This window comes from Kogia breviceps, chromosome 6 (assembly GCF_026419965.1).
Source record: "Kogia breviceps isolate mKogBre1 chromosome 6, mKogBre1 haplotype 1, whole genome shotgun sequence".
Lineage (NCBI taxonomy): Eukaryota > Metazoa > Chordata > Mammalia > Artiodactyla > Physeteridae > Kogia > Kogia breviceps.
In genome coordinates, this window is record NC_081315.1 from 122,278,210 (window position 1) to 122,293,073 (window position 14,864).

General features: G+C 37.2%; 1 protein-coding gene across 1 annotated transcript in view; it reads right to left on the reverse strand.

The window, feature by feature from the left end:
* Nucleotides 1-479: 479 nt before the first annotated feature.
* Nucleotides 480-14,864, reverse strand: part of LOC131758469 (bifunctional heparan sulfate N-deacetylase/N-sulfotransferase 4) — a 256,696-nt gene continuing 242,311 nt past the window's right edge. The window contains exons 11-14 of the mRNA XM_059066616.2: nucleotides 14,290-14,460; nucleotides 13,037-13,146; nucleotides 8,931-9,033; nucleotides 480-763 (exon numbers count right to left, since the gene is read on the reverse strand). Coding sequence (XP_058922599.1) covers nucleotides 644-763; nucleotides 8,931-9,033; nucleotides 13,037-13,146; nucleotides 14,290-14,460 — 504 coding nt within the window. The 3' untranslated portion in view covers nucleotides 480-643. The remainder of the gene's footprint in view (nucleotides 764-8,930; nucleotides 9,034-13,036; nucleotides 13,147-14,289; nucleotides 14,461-14,864) is intronic.

Below are 14,864 nucleotides of genomic sequence, written 5' to 3' on the forward strand. Positions count from 1 at the left end.
ATAGTCTCCTCCTATAAGAGGAAAACAGAACCAAAAATGTGGGAGGTTACAACTTTGCAACTTCTTTAACAAGTCAAAGAAATTCATCAAGAGGAGTAACAGAGGAAAACATGTGTGGGCTAAATATAATAAGTAATAACTGCTCAAAATAAGAGTATAGCATTATACTTAAAAATTCATAACAAAAGCAAAATTGTTTTTAAATTAACAAGGGAAAACATTAAGCCCTTAATTCAGATATTGGGTTACTACTAGCCTCGTTTACAGATATCTCAGTCCTTATCTTTTCCTCAAGATTCTAATTTGTCTCTTGCATATAATCAGTGTTCTCAGTCAAACACAGTTACTGAAACCTTACGGTCAACAGAGGAACTGGGCTGTATTATGATCCCCACATTGGAAATTGGGTAATGCCACAAAACCCCACATTATTTCTCAAAAGCTCACACAGGGATTGATGCTAGTCATTGCCAATGAGTGCATATATAACAGTTCATTTAATGAAAAAGATAGAAGGAGATTTATTCACAGGATCCTCTGTTGACAGTCACAAGTGCATTAAGGGGATAAAAGATGGGGGGGTTGTTTTTCTGTTTCATAGTAGAAGTCAGTATCTTGGGAGCCTTGGTTCTTCTCTCCAGTGCTATCTCACTTTTTGTAGCTCCTGTCTCAGCCATGATGGGAGAGGCTGCCCCAGTCTGTGTAGCAGTTTGGACAGTTCCACATTATGATCTCGGTAGTAATCAGAGAGGAAGGCTCTAGACTGTAAAGTGAAAAGAAAAAGAAGGCAAAGGAAGCTATTAGCTCATTAAATGAGATTGCACACATTTCTTAGGAAATTCTACTACACTAGGACCGGCTATAAAATAGGTATTTCTTTGTATTTTTCTGCAGATATCACTCTTTTTTTTTAACATCTTTATTGGAGTATAATTGCTTTACAATGGTGTGTTAGTTTCTGCTTTACAACAAAGTGAATCAGTTATACCTATACATATGTTCCCATATCTCTTCCCTCTTGTGTCTCCCTGCCTCCCACCCTCTCTATCCCACCCCTCTAGGTGGTCACAAAGCACCGAGCTGATCTCCCTGTGCTATGCAGCTGCTTCCCAATAGCTATCCACCCTACGTTTGGTAGTGTATATATGTCTCACTCATTTTTACCATTAGAAAATATTTGGCAGAAGTATAGCTGTAAAATAAAAACGGGTCCAGGTATAACTTATGTGCCTTATACAACCACTAAAACACTTATTTATTAAGGGATTGCTGAAGTCTATGTAGGGAGAAAAGTTGATAAGAAGTATATAATACTAAAGAAGAATGAGGTACGTAGGGAACAGATGTGGTACCAAATCTACAGAAAAAACATCTATGTTTTGTAAATTGGTCACTTTATGTAAAATTGGGTCATAGCATAAAGATGAAAAATGAACATAATCACAAAAGCTGAATTTCATGATTAAAGAAATAACTTGCAATTTATAAAATGTTTTCTATATTTATTCAGGACCAAAACTGTTTTTTTTAAAAAATCATTAAGCGTTTCTTCTTCAAAGATATTATAAGGTCTCATTACAAAGATCACTATAATGATCTTTCCTGTGATTCTTATATTCCTAACCAAGCTGGAGTGATGGGCCATTTTTAGATGAATGGTTTAAAAAAGGATTGTCAGATATATCTGTGGTTTTAGTTTGTTTTATTTCTGGAAGACAGAACATTTATAATTGGTCTTTCTCTCTGGATGTCACTTACCTCATATTAGAACCCAATGAACATAGCTCTGTGTCTCTTTGATAAAATAGTAGAGATGAACATTTTTCCTGTGAAAATATAGGCAGCAATGGCCCACATATCGGTTTCCATCTGGTCAAAGTTACGCCATCTCTCTTAAGCCCTCCCAATGTTTTAGCACAAATGAGTCTCTTTCTTCCTTTTTTTTTTTTTTTTTTTGCGGTGCGCGGGCCTCTCACTGCTGTGGCCTCTCCCGTTGCGGAGCACAGGCTCCGGACGCGCAGGCTCAGCGGCCATGGCTCACGGGCCCAGCCGCTCCGCGGCATGTGGGATCTTCCCGGACCGGGGCACGAACCCGTGTCCCCTGCATCGACAGGCGGACTCTCAACCACTGCGCCACCAGGGAAGCCCCTCTTTCTTCCTAACACTCCCTTAGCCACTTTTGTGTGTACTGTGGAAATGGACTTAACATAACTACATTTTGTCTTGTACCATTCACCAGGTATTTCATTACATTTCTTCCCTTAAACCAGATTGTAAACACTTCAAACTCTGGATAAGATTTTTATAGAAGTAGTGGAATTTTACATTGATTTCTTGGTAGATTAAAGTGATTTTTGAAGGCCTTTTGAAATTATTGAGTTCAAAGGTATAGTTTGAGGACCTTCTGGTTCTTCTATATCCATAGTAATATCGAATCACTTCCATCGTCCTTTTGCCTGCCTTGTCTTAGGAGAGATACTCATTATATCTGCTCAGTTGATTGCTAATTGGTTTCCCAATCCTAGTCTATCTCCTCATACTATAACTTTTATTGAAAGATTTTTTCCCCTGCCTTTTTGTAGTTTCACATTGTTTTGTGTATCTTATTATAAACAAGTGGCTGTAACTAACTTATCCTCCTATAATAAATCTGGGCTCATAACTGTTTCATCCTGTATCCTATTTGTGATATTGTGATTCATAATAAGAAATATGAAGTTGATCATTGGCCCCATTTCTGGCACAGAGCTCGTAAAACCCTTGGAATTTCCTAAGTGAGATAGTGATAAAGGTATATTTTGTTATGTTGATCAGGTAGCTTTTGGACCCCACCTAAGAATGGAGGCTGGTGGCATGGGGAACTAACCTTGTGATTAAAAGTTTACAACTTTTTATTTTTTTATATAGCAGGTTCTTATTAGTCATCAATTTTATACACATCAGTGTATACATGTCAATCCCAATCGCCCAGTTCATCACACCACCATCCCCACACTCCCTGCGGCTTTCCCCCCTTGGTGTCCATACATTTGTTCTCTACATCTGTGTCTCAACTTCTGCCCTGCAAACTGGTTCATCTGTACCATTTTTCTAGGTTCCACATATATGCGTTAATATACGATATTTGTTTTTCTCCTTCTGACTTACTTCACTCTGTATGACAGTCTCTAGATCCATCCACGTCTCAACAAATGACCTAATTTCATTCCTTTTTATGGCTGAGTAATATTCCATTGTATACATGTACCACAACTTCTTTATCCATTCGTCTGTTGATGGGCATTTAGGTTGCTTCCATGACTTGGCTATTGTAAATAGTGCTGCAATGAATATTGGGGTGCATATGTCTTTTTGAATTATGGTTTTCTCTGGGTATATGCTCAGTAGTGGGATTGCTGGATCATATGGTAATTCTATTTTTAGTTTTTTAAGGAACCTCCATACTGTTCTCCATAGTGGCTGTATCAATTTACATTCCCACCAACAGTGCAAGAGGGTTCCCTTTTCTCCACACCCTCTCCAGCATTTGTTGTTTGTAGATTTTCTGATGATGCCCATTCTAACTGGTGTGAGGTGATACCTCATTGTAGTTCTGATTTGCATTTCTCTAATAATTAGTGATGTTGAGCAGTTTTTCATGTGCTTCTTGGCCATCTGTATGTCTTCTTTGCAGAAATGTCTATTTAGGTCTTCTGCTCATTTTTGGATTAGGTTGTTTGTTTCTTTAATATTGAGCTGGATGAGCTGTTTATATATTTTGGAGATTAATCCATTGTCCGTTGATTCACTTGCAAATATTTTCTCCCATTCTAAGTATTGTCTTTTCGTCTTGTTTGTAGTTTCCTTTGCTGTGTAAAAGCTTTTAAGTTTCATTTGGTCCCATTTGTATATTTTTGTTTTTATTTCCATTACTCTAGGAGGTAGATCAAAAAAGATCTTGCTGTGATTTATGTCAAAGAGTGTTCTTCCTATGTTTTCCTCTAAGAGTTTTATAGTGTCCAGACTTACATTTAGGTCTCGAATCCATTTTGAGTTTATTTTTGTGTATGGTGTTAGGGAGTGTTCTAATTTCATTCTTTTACATGTAGCTGTCCAGTTTTCCTAGCACCACTTATTGAAGAGGATGTCTTTTATCCATTGTATATCCTTGCCTCCTTTGTCATAGATTACCTGACCATAGGTGCGTGGCTTTATCTCTGGGCTTTCTATATTGTTCCATTGATCTATGTTTCTGTTTTTGTGCCAGTACCATACTGTCTTGATTACTCGAGCTTTGTAGTATAGTCTGAAGTCAGGGAGTCTGATTTCTCCAGCTCCGTTTTTTCCCTCAAGACTGCTTTGGCTATTCAGGGTCTTTTGTGTCTCCATACAACTTTTAAGATTTTTTGTTCTAGTTCCATAAAAAGTGCCATTGGTAATTTGATAGGGATTGCAATGAATCTGTATATTGCTTTGGGTAGTAGAGTCATTTTCACAATGTTGACTCTTCCAATCCAAGAACATGGTATAACTCTCCATCTGTTGGTATCATCTTTAATTTCTTTCATCAGTGTCTTATAGTTTTCTGCATACAGTTCTTTTGTCTCCTTAGGTAGGTTTATTCCTAGGTATTTTATTCTTTTTGTTGCATTGGTAAATGGGAGTGTTTCCTTAATTTCGCTTTCAGATTTTTCATCATTAGTGTATAGGAATGCCAGAGATTTCTGTGCATTAATTTTGTATCCTACTACTTAACCAAATTCATTGATTAGCTCTAGTAGTTTTCTGGTAGCATCTTCAGGATTCTTTATGTATAGTATTGTGTCATCTGCAAACAATGACAGGTTTTCTTCTTCTTTTCCAATTTGTATTCCTTTTATTTCTTTTTCTTCTCTGATTGCCATGGCTAGGACTTCCAAGACTTTGTTGAATAATAGTGGTGAGAGTGGACATCCTTGTCTTTTTCCTGATCTTAGAGGAAATGCTTTCAGTTTTTCACCATTGAGAATGATGTTTGCTGTGGGTTTGTCATATATGGCCTTTATTATGTTGAGGTAGGTTCCCTCTATGCCCACTTACTGGAGAGTTTTTATCATAAATGGGTGTTGAATTTTGTCAAAAGCTTTCTCTGCATCTATTGAGATGATCATATGTTTTTTCTTCTTCAATATGTTAATATGGTGTATCACATTGATTGATTTGTGTATATTGAAGAATCCTTGCATCCCTGGGATAAATCTCACTTGATCATGGTGTATTATCCTTTTAATGTGATGTTGGATTCTGTTTGCTAGTATTTTGTTGAGGATTTTTGCATCTATATTCATCAGTTATATTGGTCTGTAATTTTCTTTTTCTGTAGTATCTTTGTCTGGTTTTGGTATCAGGGTGATGGTGGCCTCATCAAATGAGTTTGGGAGTGTTCCTTTCTCTGCAATATTTTGGAAGAGTTTGAGAAGGATTGGTGTTATCTCTGCTCCAAATGTTTGATAGAATTCACCTGTGAAGCCATCTGGTCCTGAACTTTTGTCTGTTGGAATATTTTTAATCACAGTTTCTATTTTATTACTTGTGATTCATCTGTTCATATTATCTATTTCTTCCTGGTTCAGTCTTGGAAGGTTATACTTTTCTAAAAATGTGTCCATTTCTTCCAGGTTGTCGATTTTACTGGCATAGAGTTGCTTGTATTAGTCTCTTATGATGCTTTTTATTTCTGCGGTGTCTGTTGTAAATTCTCCTTTTTCATTTCTAATTTTATTGATTTGAGTCCTCTCCCTCTTTTTCTTGATGAGTCTGGCTAATGGTTTATCAATTTTGTTTATCTTCTCAAAGAACCAGCTTTTAGTTTTACTGATCTTTGCTATCATTTCCTTCATTTATTTTTCATTTATTTCTGCTCTGATATTTCTGATTTCTTTCCTTCTGCTAACTTTGGGTTTTTTTTGTTCTTCTTTCTCTAGTTCCTTTAGGTGTAAGATTAGATTGTTTATTTGAGATTTTTCTTATTTCTTGAGGCAGGCTTGTATAGCTATAAACTTCCCTCTTAGAACTGCTTTTGCTGCATCCCATAGGTTTTGGATCGTCATGTTTTCATTGTCATTTGTTTCTAGGTATTTTTTATTTCCTCTTTGATTTCTTCAGTGATCTGCTGGTTATTTAGTAATGTATTGTTTAATCCATATGTTTGTTTTTTTTAACATTTTTTTTCCCTGTAATTCATTTCTAATCTCATAGCGTTGTGGTCAGAAAAGATGCTTAATATGATTTCAATTTTCTTAAATTTACTGAGGCTTGATTTGTGACCAAGACATGATCTGTCCTGGAGGATGTTCCGTGTGCACTTGACAAAAAAGTGTAATCTGCTGTTTTTGGATGGAATGTTCTATAAATATCAATTAAATCTACCTGGTCTATTGTGTCATTTAAAGATTCTGTTTCCTTATTTATTTTCATTTTGGATGATCTGTCCATTGGTGTTAGTGAGGTGTTAAAGTCTCCCACTGTTATTGTGTTACTGTCGATTTCCTCTTTTACAGCTGTTAGCAGTTGCCTTATGTACTGAGGTGCTCCTATGTTGGGTTCATATTTATTTATAATTGTTATATCTTCTTCTTGGATTGATCCCTTGAATGTTATGTAGTGTCCTCCCTTGTCTCTTATAACATTCTTTATTTTAAAGTCTATTTTAGCTGATATGAGTATTGCTACTCCAGCTTTCTTTTGAATCCCATTTGCATGGAATATCTTTTTCCATCCCCCCACTTTCAGTCTGTATGTGTCCCTAGATCTGAAGTGGGTCTCTTGTAGACTTGTTTTTGTATCCATTCAGCAGGCCTGTGTCTTTTGGTTGGAGCATTTAATCCATTCACGTTTAAGGTTATTATCAATATGTATGTTCCTGTGACCATTTTCTTAATTGTTTTGGGTTTGTTTTTGTAGGTCCTTTTCTTCTCTTGTGTTTCCCACTTAGAGAAGTTCCTTTAGCATTTGTTGTAGAGCTGGTTTGGTGGTGCTGAATTCTCTTAGCTTTTGCTTGTCTGTAAAGCTTTTGATTTCTCCATCAAATCTGAATGAGATCCTTGCTGGGTAGAGTAATCTTGGTTGTAGGTTCTTCTCTTTCATCACTTTAAGTGTATCATGCCACTCCGTTCTGCCTTGTAGAGTTTCTGCTGAGAAATCAGTTGTTAACCTTATGGGAGTTCCCTTGTATGTTATTTGTCATTTTTCCCTTGCTGCTTTCAATAATTTTTCTTTGTTATTAATTTTTGCCAATTTGATTACTATGTGTCTCGGCATGTTTCTCCTTGGGTTTATCCTGTATGGGACTCGCTGCAGTTCCTGGACTTGGGTGGCTATTTCCTTTCCCATGTTAGGGAAGTTTTCGACTATAATCTCTTCAAATATTTTCTTGGGTCTCTTCTCTCTCCTCCTTCAGGGACCCCTATAATGCGAATGTTGTTGCGTTTAATGTTGTTCCAGAGGTCTCTTAGGCTGTTTTCATTTATTTTCATTCTTTTTTCTTTGGTCTGTTCTGCAGCAGTGAATTCCACCATTCTGTCTTCCAGGTCACTTATCCATTCTTCTGCCTCAGTTATTCTACTATTGATTCCTTGCAGTGTATTTTTCATTTTGGTTATTGTATTGTTCATCTCTGTTTGTTTGTTCTCTAATTCTTCTAGGTCTTTTTTAAACATTTCTTGCATCTTCTTGATCTTTGCCTCCATTCTTTTTCCGAGGTCCTGGATCATCTTCACTATCATTATTCTGAATTCTTTTTCTGGAAGGTTGCCTATCTCCACTTCATTTAGTTGTTTTTCTGGGGTTTTATCTTGTTCCTTCATCTGGTACATAGCCCTCTGCCTTTTCATCTTGTCTCTCTTTCTGTGAATGTGGTTTTTGTTCCACAGGCTGCAGGATTGTAGTTCTTCTTGCTTCTGCTGTCTCCCCTCTGGTGCAAAATGTTGTAACTTTAATGTTATCCCCTCACCATGGGGTAAGAGAGAGGGGCTGGAGGTTGAATCAATCACCATTTGTCAGTGATTTAATCAATCATGTCCCCGTAATGAAACTTCCATAAAAACCCCAAAAGGATGGCATTTGGAGAGTTTCTGGGTTGATGAACATGTGGAGAGACTAGAGAAATCAGAAAAGGCATGGAACCTCCACATCCTTACCCCATATCTTGGCCTATGCACCTCATATATCTGGATATTTCTGAGTTATATCCCTTTGTAATAAAACAGTGATCCAATAAGGAAAATGTTTCTCTGAGTTTTGGGAGCCACTCTAGCATATTAATCAGAACCAAGAAGGGGGTTTTTGGAATGTCCAATCTATAGCCAGTGGTCAAGATGGAGGTGATAACCTGGACTTGGGACTTGAGGTGAAAACCTGAACAGGGAGGGACAGTCTTGTAGGATGTGGCCCTTAGCCTGTGGTATCTGTTACCATCTTTGGGAAGACAGTGTCAGGATTGTGTTGAGTTGTGGGACACCCAGCTGGTGTCTGAGCCTTGCTTGGTGATGTGGAAGAACCTCTACACCATATGTTGTAATTGGTGATCAGAGCAGTTTACTCTCCTTTGCTTAACTCAGTACCATGCATTGTATAGGCATTGGATATATGTATTTAATATGTAATAATAATGATTGTATATTTTATCCAAAATCACTTGTTTAGTGGATAATTTATTTAAGTACTTTACACATTTGGAAAGGAGTTACTGTTCAGTAAGTATTTATGTTTGAATTGCATCCCAGCACACAGTTTCTACAGATATCTGTCAATCATCTGTCTCTGCTGGTCTGTCTATTTATTTTTCAAATATATAAAACTATTGATAGCAACGAAAAAGCAGAAAAAGGAATCAAATATATTGTCTACTGGCTTTGAAATAGTTGTATGCACAGGGTTCTACCAGTGCATTTCAAAGATGAGGAAAATATTACCTCTGGATCCATGGGTGGATATTTTCGACCTTTGCTTTTTCCAAGGCATTTGGTCTTTCCTCCTTCCAGTAGTTGACACCAAAAGCCCTTTTGGGGATCAAAACTACAAAATATCAAATATATAAATGATAATAAAAATATAATGATTATAAATTATACACAGAATTTTGAGAGAGCCTCACCAATTGTATAAAGGAAATGCACTTTCCTATGCCTATTACTTTGATTTAATTTAATTCACTTCTACAAATATTCATTGAATTGATTTATGAGATTAAATAAACTATATGTTATGTATTTTTGATATTTCTACTGTAATGAAAAAGAACATATAGCTCTTTAGTCTTTTCTTATGAAGAAATTATGAAATTTTATATTTTACCTGTTCATCCATAAAATATGAAAGGTGAACTATAAAACTACAACCATATATATAGGATCTTTAGAATATTCATTGTCTTATTTATATTATTATCCTGTTAAAATATATTCACAGATTTCTTTGACATCATTCAATGGTATATAGTAAGGTGTCTCAATGTAATGTAAATATACTTTTTTTAAACATCTTTATTGGAGTATAATTGCCTACAATGGTGTGTTAGTCTCTGCTTTATAACAAAGTGAATCAGCTATACATATACATATGTCCCCATATCTCCTCCCTCTTGCATCTCGCTCCCTCCCACTCTCCCAAACCCACCCCTCTAGGTGGTCACAAAGCACCAAGCTGATCTCCCTGTGCTATGTGGCTGCTTCCCACTAGCTATCTATGTTACATTTGGTAGTGTATATATGTCCATGCCACTCTCTCACTCTGTCCCAGCTTACCATTCCCCCGCCCCATGTCCTCAAGTCCATTCTCTAGTAGGTCTGTGTAGGTTCTTCATAACCACTTTTTAAAAAAAATTCCATATATATGTATTAGCATATGGTATTTGTTTTTCTCTTTCTGACTTACTTTACTCTGTATGACAGACTCTAGGTCCATCCACCTCACTACAAATAACTCAATTTCATTTCTTTTTATGGCTGAGTAATATTCCATTGTATGTATGTGCCACATCTTCTTTATCCATTCATCTGTCGATAGACACTTAGGTTGCTTCCATGTATATAAACCTGAATTAAAGCTTCTAAGAAAACTGTTATATATATTTTTTAATAGTTCAATATGTTTATACTTTTCAAGGAGGAAATTAAAAGGGTAAAGATATAATTCACTATATTTTTCCAGAGAACATGAGACACAGATTATACAAATGGTGAATGGAAGATTAGACAAATCTTCATTTCTTTTGCTGAAGGCAGATGATCCTATCGGTTAATTCAGACCTGATACTCTTAAAGAAAATTCTAATGTTGTTTTGCTCCCATGGCTGCACAAAGTTACAAAAGAAAGAATGTGTGGCCTAATTATTTGTTTTAAACTCAGATATATAAGAATTTTTGTTTAGGACTAACAAGGTAGGAAAAATGAAAGAATAAACCAAATAGGAAGGGAAATTTTAAATTTACTGCTATGGGACTTGCTGCATGCATAAAACATCGAAAAGGTTTGCATTTTTGTTGCTCAGCAGATGTTTTAGAAAGATGGAGCATAATTGAGTAGGACGTAAAGTTAATTAGTTGCAGAATATTTTGTTGCCCTGGGCCCATTCTTATAATACCGGTGCACCTGCAATTTGCTTCTGCACATATGTGAACTCATTTAGGGGGAGAGGGAATTTTTCTTTACAGTTCCCTGCCCAATCTATTATTAGAGACCTGATCCTTGCAGTCCAGGTTGTCCTAGTACTTGTTTTCAATTAAAATTAAATACATCACTGGTTAAATGGATAAAAGGAAGACAGAGTCATTTCCAACCTGGACTTTTCAATCTGCTCCTTGCCTATCATATGCCTTTCTCTAGTTTTCATTAATTTCCCAAGAGGAAAAACAATTCTGCCTGCTGTGCAAAATGAGATGGGGAAGGCAGCATAACAGTGCCCCTAAACTGCATTTTCTGCCTCAGGATGAGAATATTTAACTGCATTAAGGTAAAATACAGCTCTGGCAACCAAGCCAAGATATTTATACACACTGAGAGTATCTCCTTTGCTCTCCGGTGTACAGAGGTCTCAGGATGGGCTGCTGTCTCTCCTTGCTCTCCAAACAGCTGTTGTGAGGCAGAGCTTAGTACAACCTGAGGAAGGAGGGCCATCCAGAATATTGAAAGTCATTCTTTTAGATAGGGTTGCCATAACCTTGAATCCACATTACTTTGCTGCCCTGGTTTCATTTATTGCATTGACAAAGTTATATACCCGAAATCTAACAATGGGCATTTATTCTTGCTAAGTTATATCAATTCCTTGTTTTATGGTTTGGTTTCAGTAGGCATGAAATTGTGAAATTAAGATGCAAAGCCTTTCTCCAATAACTGTTAGACAACTTTGAGGATATGAATTTGTTGCCTTACAAGTTCTTTTATTACACTGAACATCACTATAGTTATTAATTTTTGTGATGTGTGAGATGTATTAAAAACCATATATTCTGTACTTGTTTGTAATCTCTTCTTTAAAAGTATGATTTTACAGGTTTATTGAACCATAAGGAACTATTTGTAGTAAACAGGACAGAATCAATCCCTAAACTACTGCAGGCAGGCTGGGGAAGACATGCTGACGTCAATAAGTATTTATGTAAACGCATCATGGAAAGCTTTGTCTACTTAATCAACAGGGGCCATGCCTTGTGTTGTTATTTCCATGTGTAGGTAAAAACTTGATTAGACTTGTTTTAGAAGCAATCTTATTGCTTCTTTTCCTGTCCTTCCATTACCCTCTCTAATTGTCTAATTGCTGATTCTAATCTGCTATGAACTGGCACATTATATAATCAAACTTGTTAAAATTTTGTCTAAAACTTAGTAGGCTGTGTATCAGGCCTTTGTGAGGGCATCAAGTACATGCCCTTTTAAATATATATTTTGACTGCTTGCAGCTTTTGTTTTTGTTTGTTATTTTGCTTCTTTATACTTTTTTTTTTCCATTTTCAATTACCCAAGTATATGATTTTATTTTCCCAAGGTGACTGCAACAATAGCTCCCCTCCCACATTCTCTTCTGCAGAACGCTCTTGCCCCTCCTCATCAAGAGGCGGAGGCTCCTTTCCCTCCCCTTCGATTTGCACTGGCTCTAGTGACTTGGTAGCAATCAATAAAATATGGCATAAGGGATGCTATGTGACTTGCAAGTCTAGGTCAGAGAAGGCCTTGAACCACATTCCCTCGATATACCACCCCCTCTCAGAACACAAAGCCACTACACTGTGAGAAAGTCACACAGAGAGGTCTTGTCACACTGAGCTCAGCTTTGAGCCATCCCAGTCCAAGAGCCAAAGGTGTGAGTAAAGAAGCCTCCAGAAGACTCCAGTCTCCAGCCATTCAAGTCATGCCTAGATATTCATGTCTTCCCAAATATGGCCCAAGTATATATTTTGAGCAGAGACAAGTTGTTCTGGCTGTGTCCTGTCTAAATTCCCAGCCCACAGGATCCATGAGCATAATAAAATGGCTACGGTTACATGCCGGTAGGTTCTGGGTGGTCAGCTGTGCAATAATAACTACAACATTATGCGTGATTATATTTGGTTATACACAATTTAATAAATACAGAGTAAAACATGAATGTATCCCTTTCCCAATTCTGCCCAAAACACTACTCACTTTCACAGAGCTAATGGAGGCCATCAACATTTTATTTCTAACCTGTAAATTACTTGGGGAAAGAGATCATCTTTTTCACCTTTGTAACCTCAATTCCTAGAACACTTTCTGCATAGAGTAGGCATGTGGAAAGTTTACTTAAACAAATTTATACTGGGGAAAAGCTCACAGAAAGGGGAATGTGTGATACATAAAATGCCTAAAAGGTAAAGTGTTCCCGGTATTCAAAAGGGAGACACTACATAAATAATGAGGACATTCCTTTGACTGCTTTTGAGTAGCATAATGATGTATAAATTCATACCTAGTATTAATGCTGCTATATACACACCTACCAGTGATAATTTATGATGGCAAATAATGGAAATGAAATCAACCATGAGAATAGACTCACGTTAGGGCTTCAGAGTAATTATAATGAGGTGTAACTCCCAGAAACTTCTGGACTTCATCCATCACAGTAACTGGGTCAGATCTCAGCTGCTGTCCATCAATAATTAGCAACTGTAGAGTCAAAAATAGTCATTTTATGAAGAACAAAATTAAATTAAACAGACCAAGCTGCCTCCCTTGACCTGGTATGATGTTAAACAATTAGATCAGTGTGAAAAGGAAGAAAATATACACCACTTAGCATACATGTTAATGTTTACTATTCTTGTGTCCTTACACATAAACAGCAAATTTTGCCAAAGGCATTTTTTTTGTTTTTTTTGTTTTTTCGGTACGTGGGCCTCTCACTGTTGTGGCCTCTCCCGTTGCGGAGCACAGGCTCCGGACGCGTAGACTCAGCGGCCATGGCTCACGGGCCCAGCCGCTCCGCGGCACGTGGGATCTTCCCGGACCGGGGCACGAACCCGTGTGCCCTGCATCGGCAGGCGGACTCTCAACCACTGTGCCACCAGGGAAGCCCCAAAGGCATTGTTTATAACCCTTAACTAACTTGATTGTAAATCATAAATAAACACTGACACTCTCTTGATTTAGTAGTTCAGTAGAAACACGATTTTCCATCTGCTCTGTAATACAGATAATTATCCAACCTATGAAATTCCATGGAGCCAAGGGCTTGGAAATAATGGGCACACAGATGAAAATTACCCATCTATTCTCCTTACAAACCACAACAGAGAACTCAGGTTTTAGTTGTGACCTGACTGGAATGAAGAAGATAAAGGATGTGGACGCTTTCCACAAATCCTTATTTCCTGTTCTATCCCAAGTTCCTGGAGCTGTTACAACACTTTCCATTTTGACAGTCTAATCCATGACCTCCTTCTTTCCTTATAAGAGTCCCACAGGACAGATGACACACGGGTATTTGCACATGGTGTTCCATAAAGGTTCTGTCTAACTGGCTGCTCCTCTACTGGTTATTGCCTATGAAACACCTGATGCCTCCTGTGTGAGGCCCTACCACTTTGAGACCAGCTACTCTCCAAAAGAAGATCCCCAGAATGTGTTTCACAGCCACTTAACATTGTAGCACTACCATTGACATTAAAAATGTAAAAATCCACATTTCTTCCTTAGGTATGATCATCTCTGATAATAAATTGCTATCTGTGGCAATGTTAATTTATATTTTCTGTCAGTGCAACACGATGAGGATATAATAAACAGAAGAAATTCAGTTCAGGACATTACCTGAGAAGTGGCAAAGTAAGTTAGCCATCTTTCTATGTGGACCGCATACCATCCAGGTAATAGGCATCTTCTCTGCAAAGTTTTCAGCTCAGATGGGGCCCAATGTGCTGTTGTGATAACTTCATAGAAATTAAACCTCAGGGCAGCTGGATCTTCGTGTGATCTTTGATGCTTTAATAAGAAAGTCAATTGTAAAATTAATTTTCTTTATGCCTGCATAGGTATGTGTGCATGTGTGTGTTTGCTGTGTGGATATATGTGTGTGTGTCATGTGTCTTTTATTCCAAAAAGAGTAACGAAAAATAATTAATTGACTTTAGGATGAAAAATAAGGTGAAAAGCGCATACTATAGTGAAACCTAGGCACTGGCATATTGTTTACATAGAGTATAAGCCTTCCGTATATATCAAGTAGCATTCAGATAAGCCTGTGGTTGTCTTCATGTCTAAAATGTTTAGGTGCAAGACAAGAGACAGAGTGCAAGGATTTTCTCCATGGGTCTGATTATAAGTGAAAAGATGTCAGGGACCAGGCAGATCAATCCTGATGAAAAGAGATTTTGATTGGCAGGAGT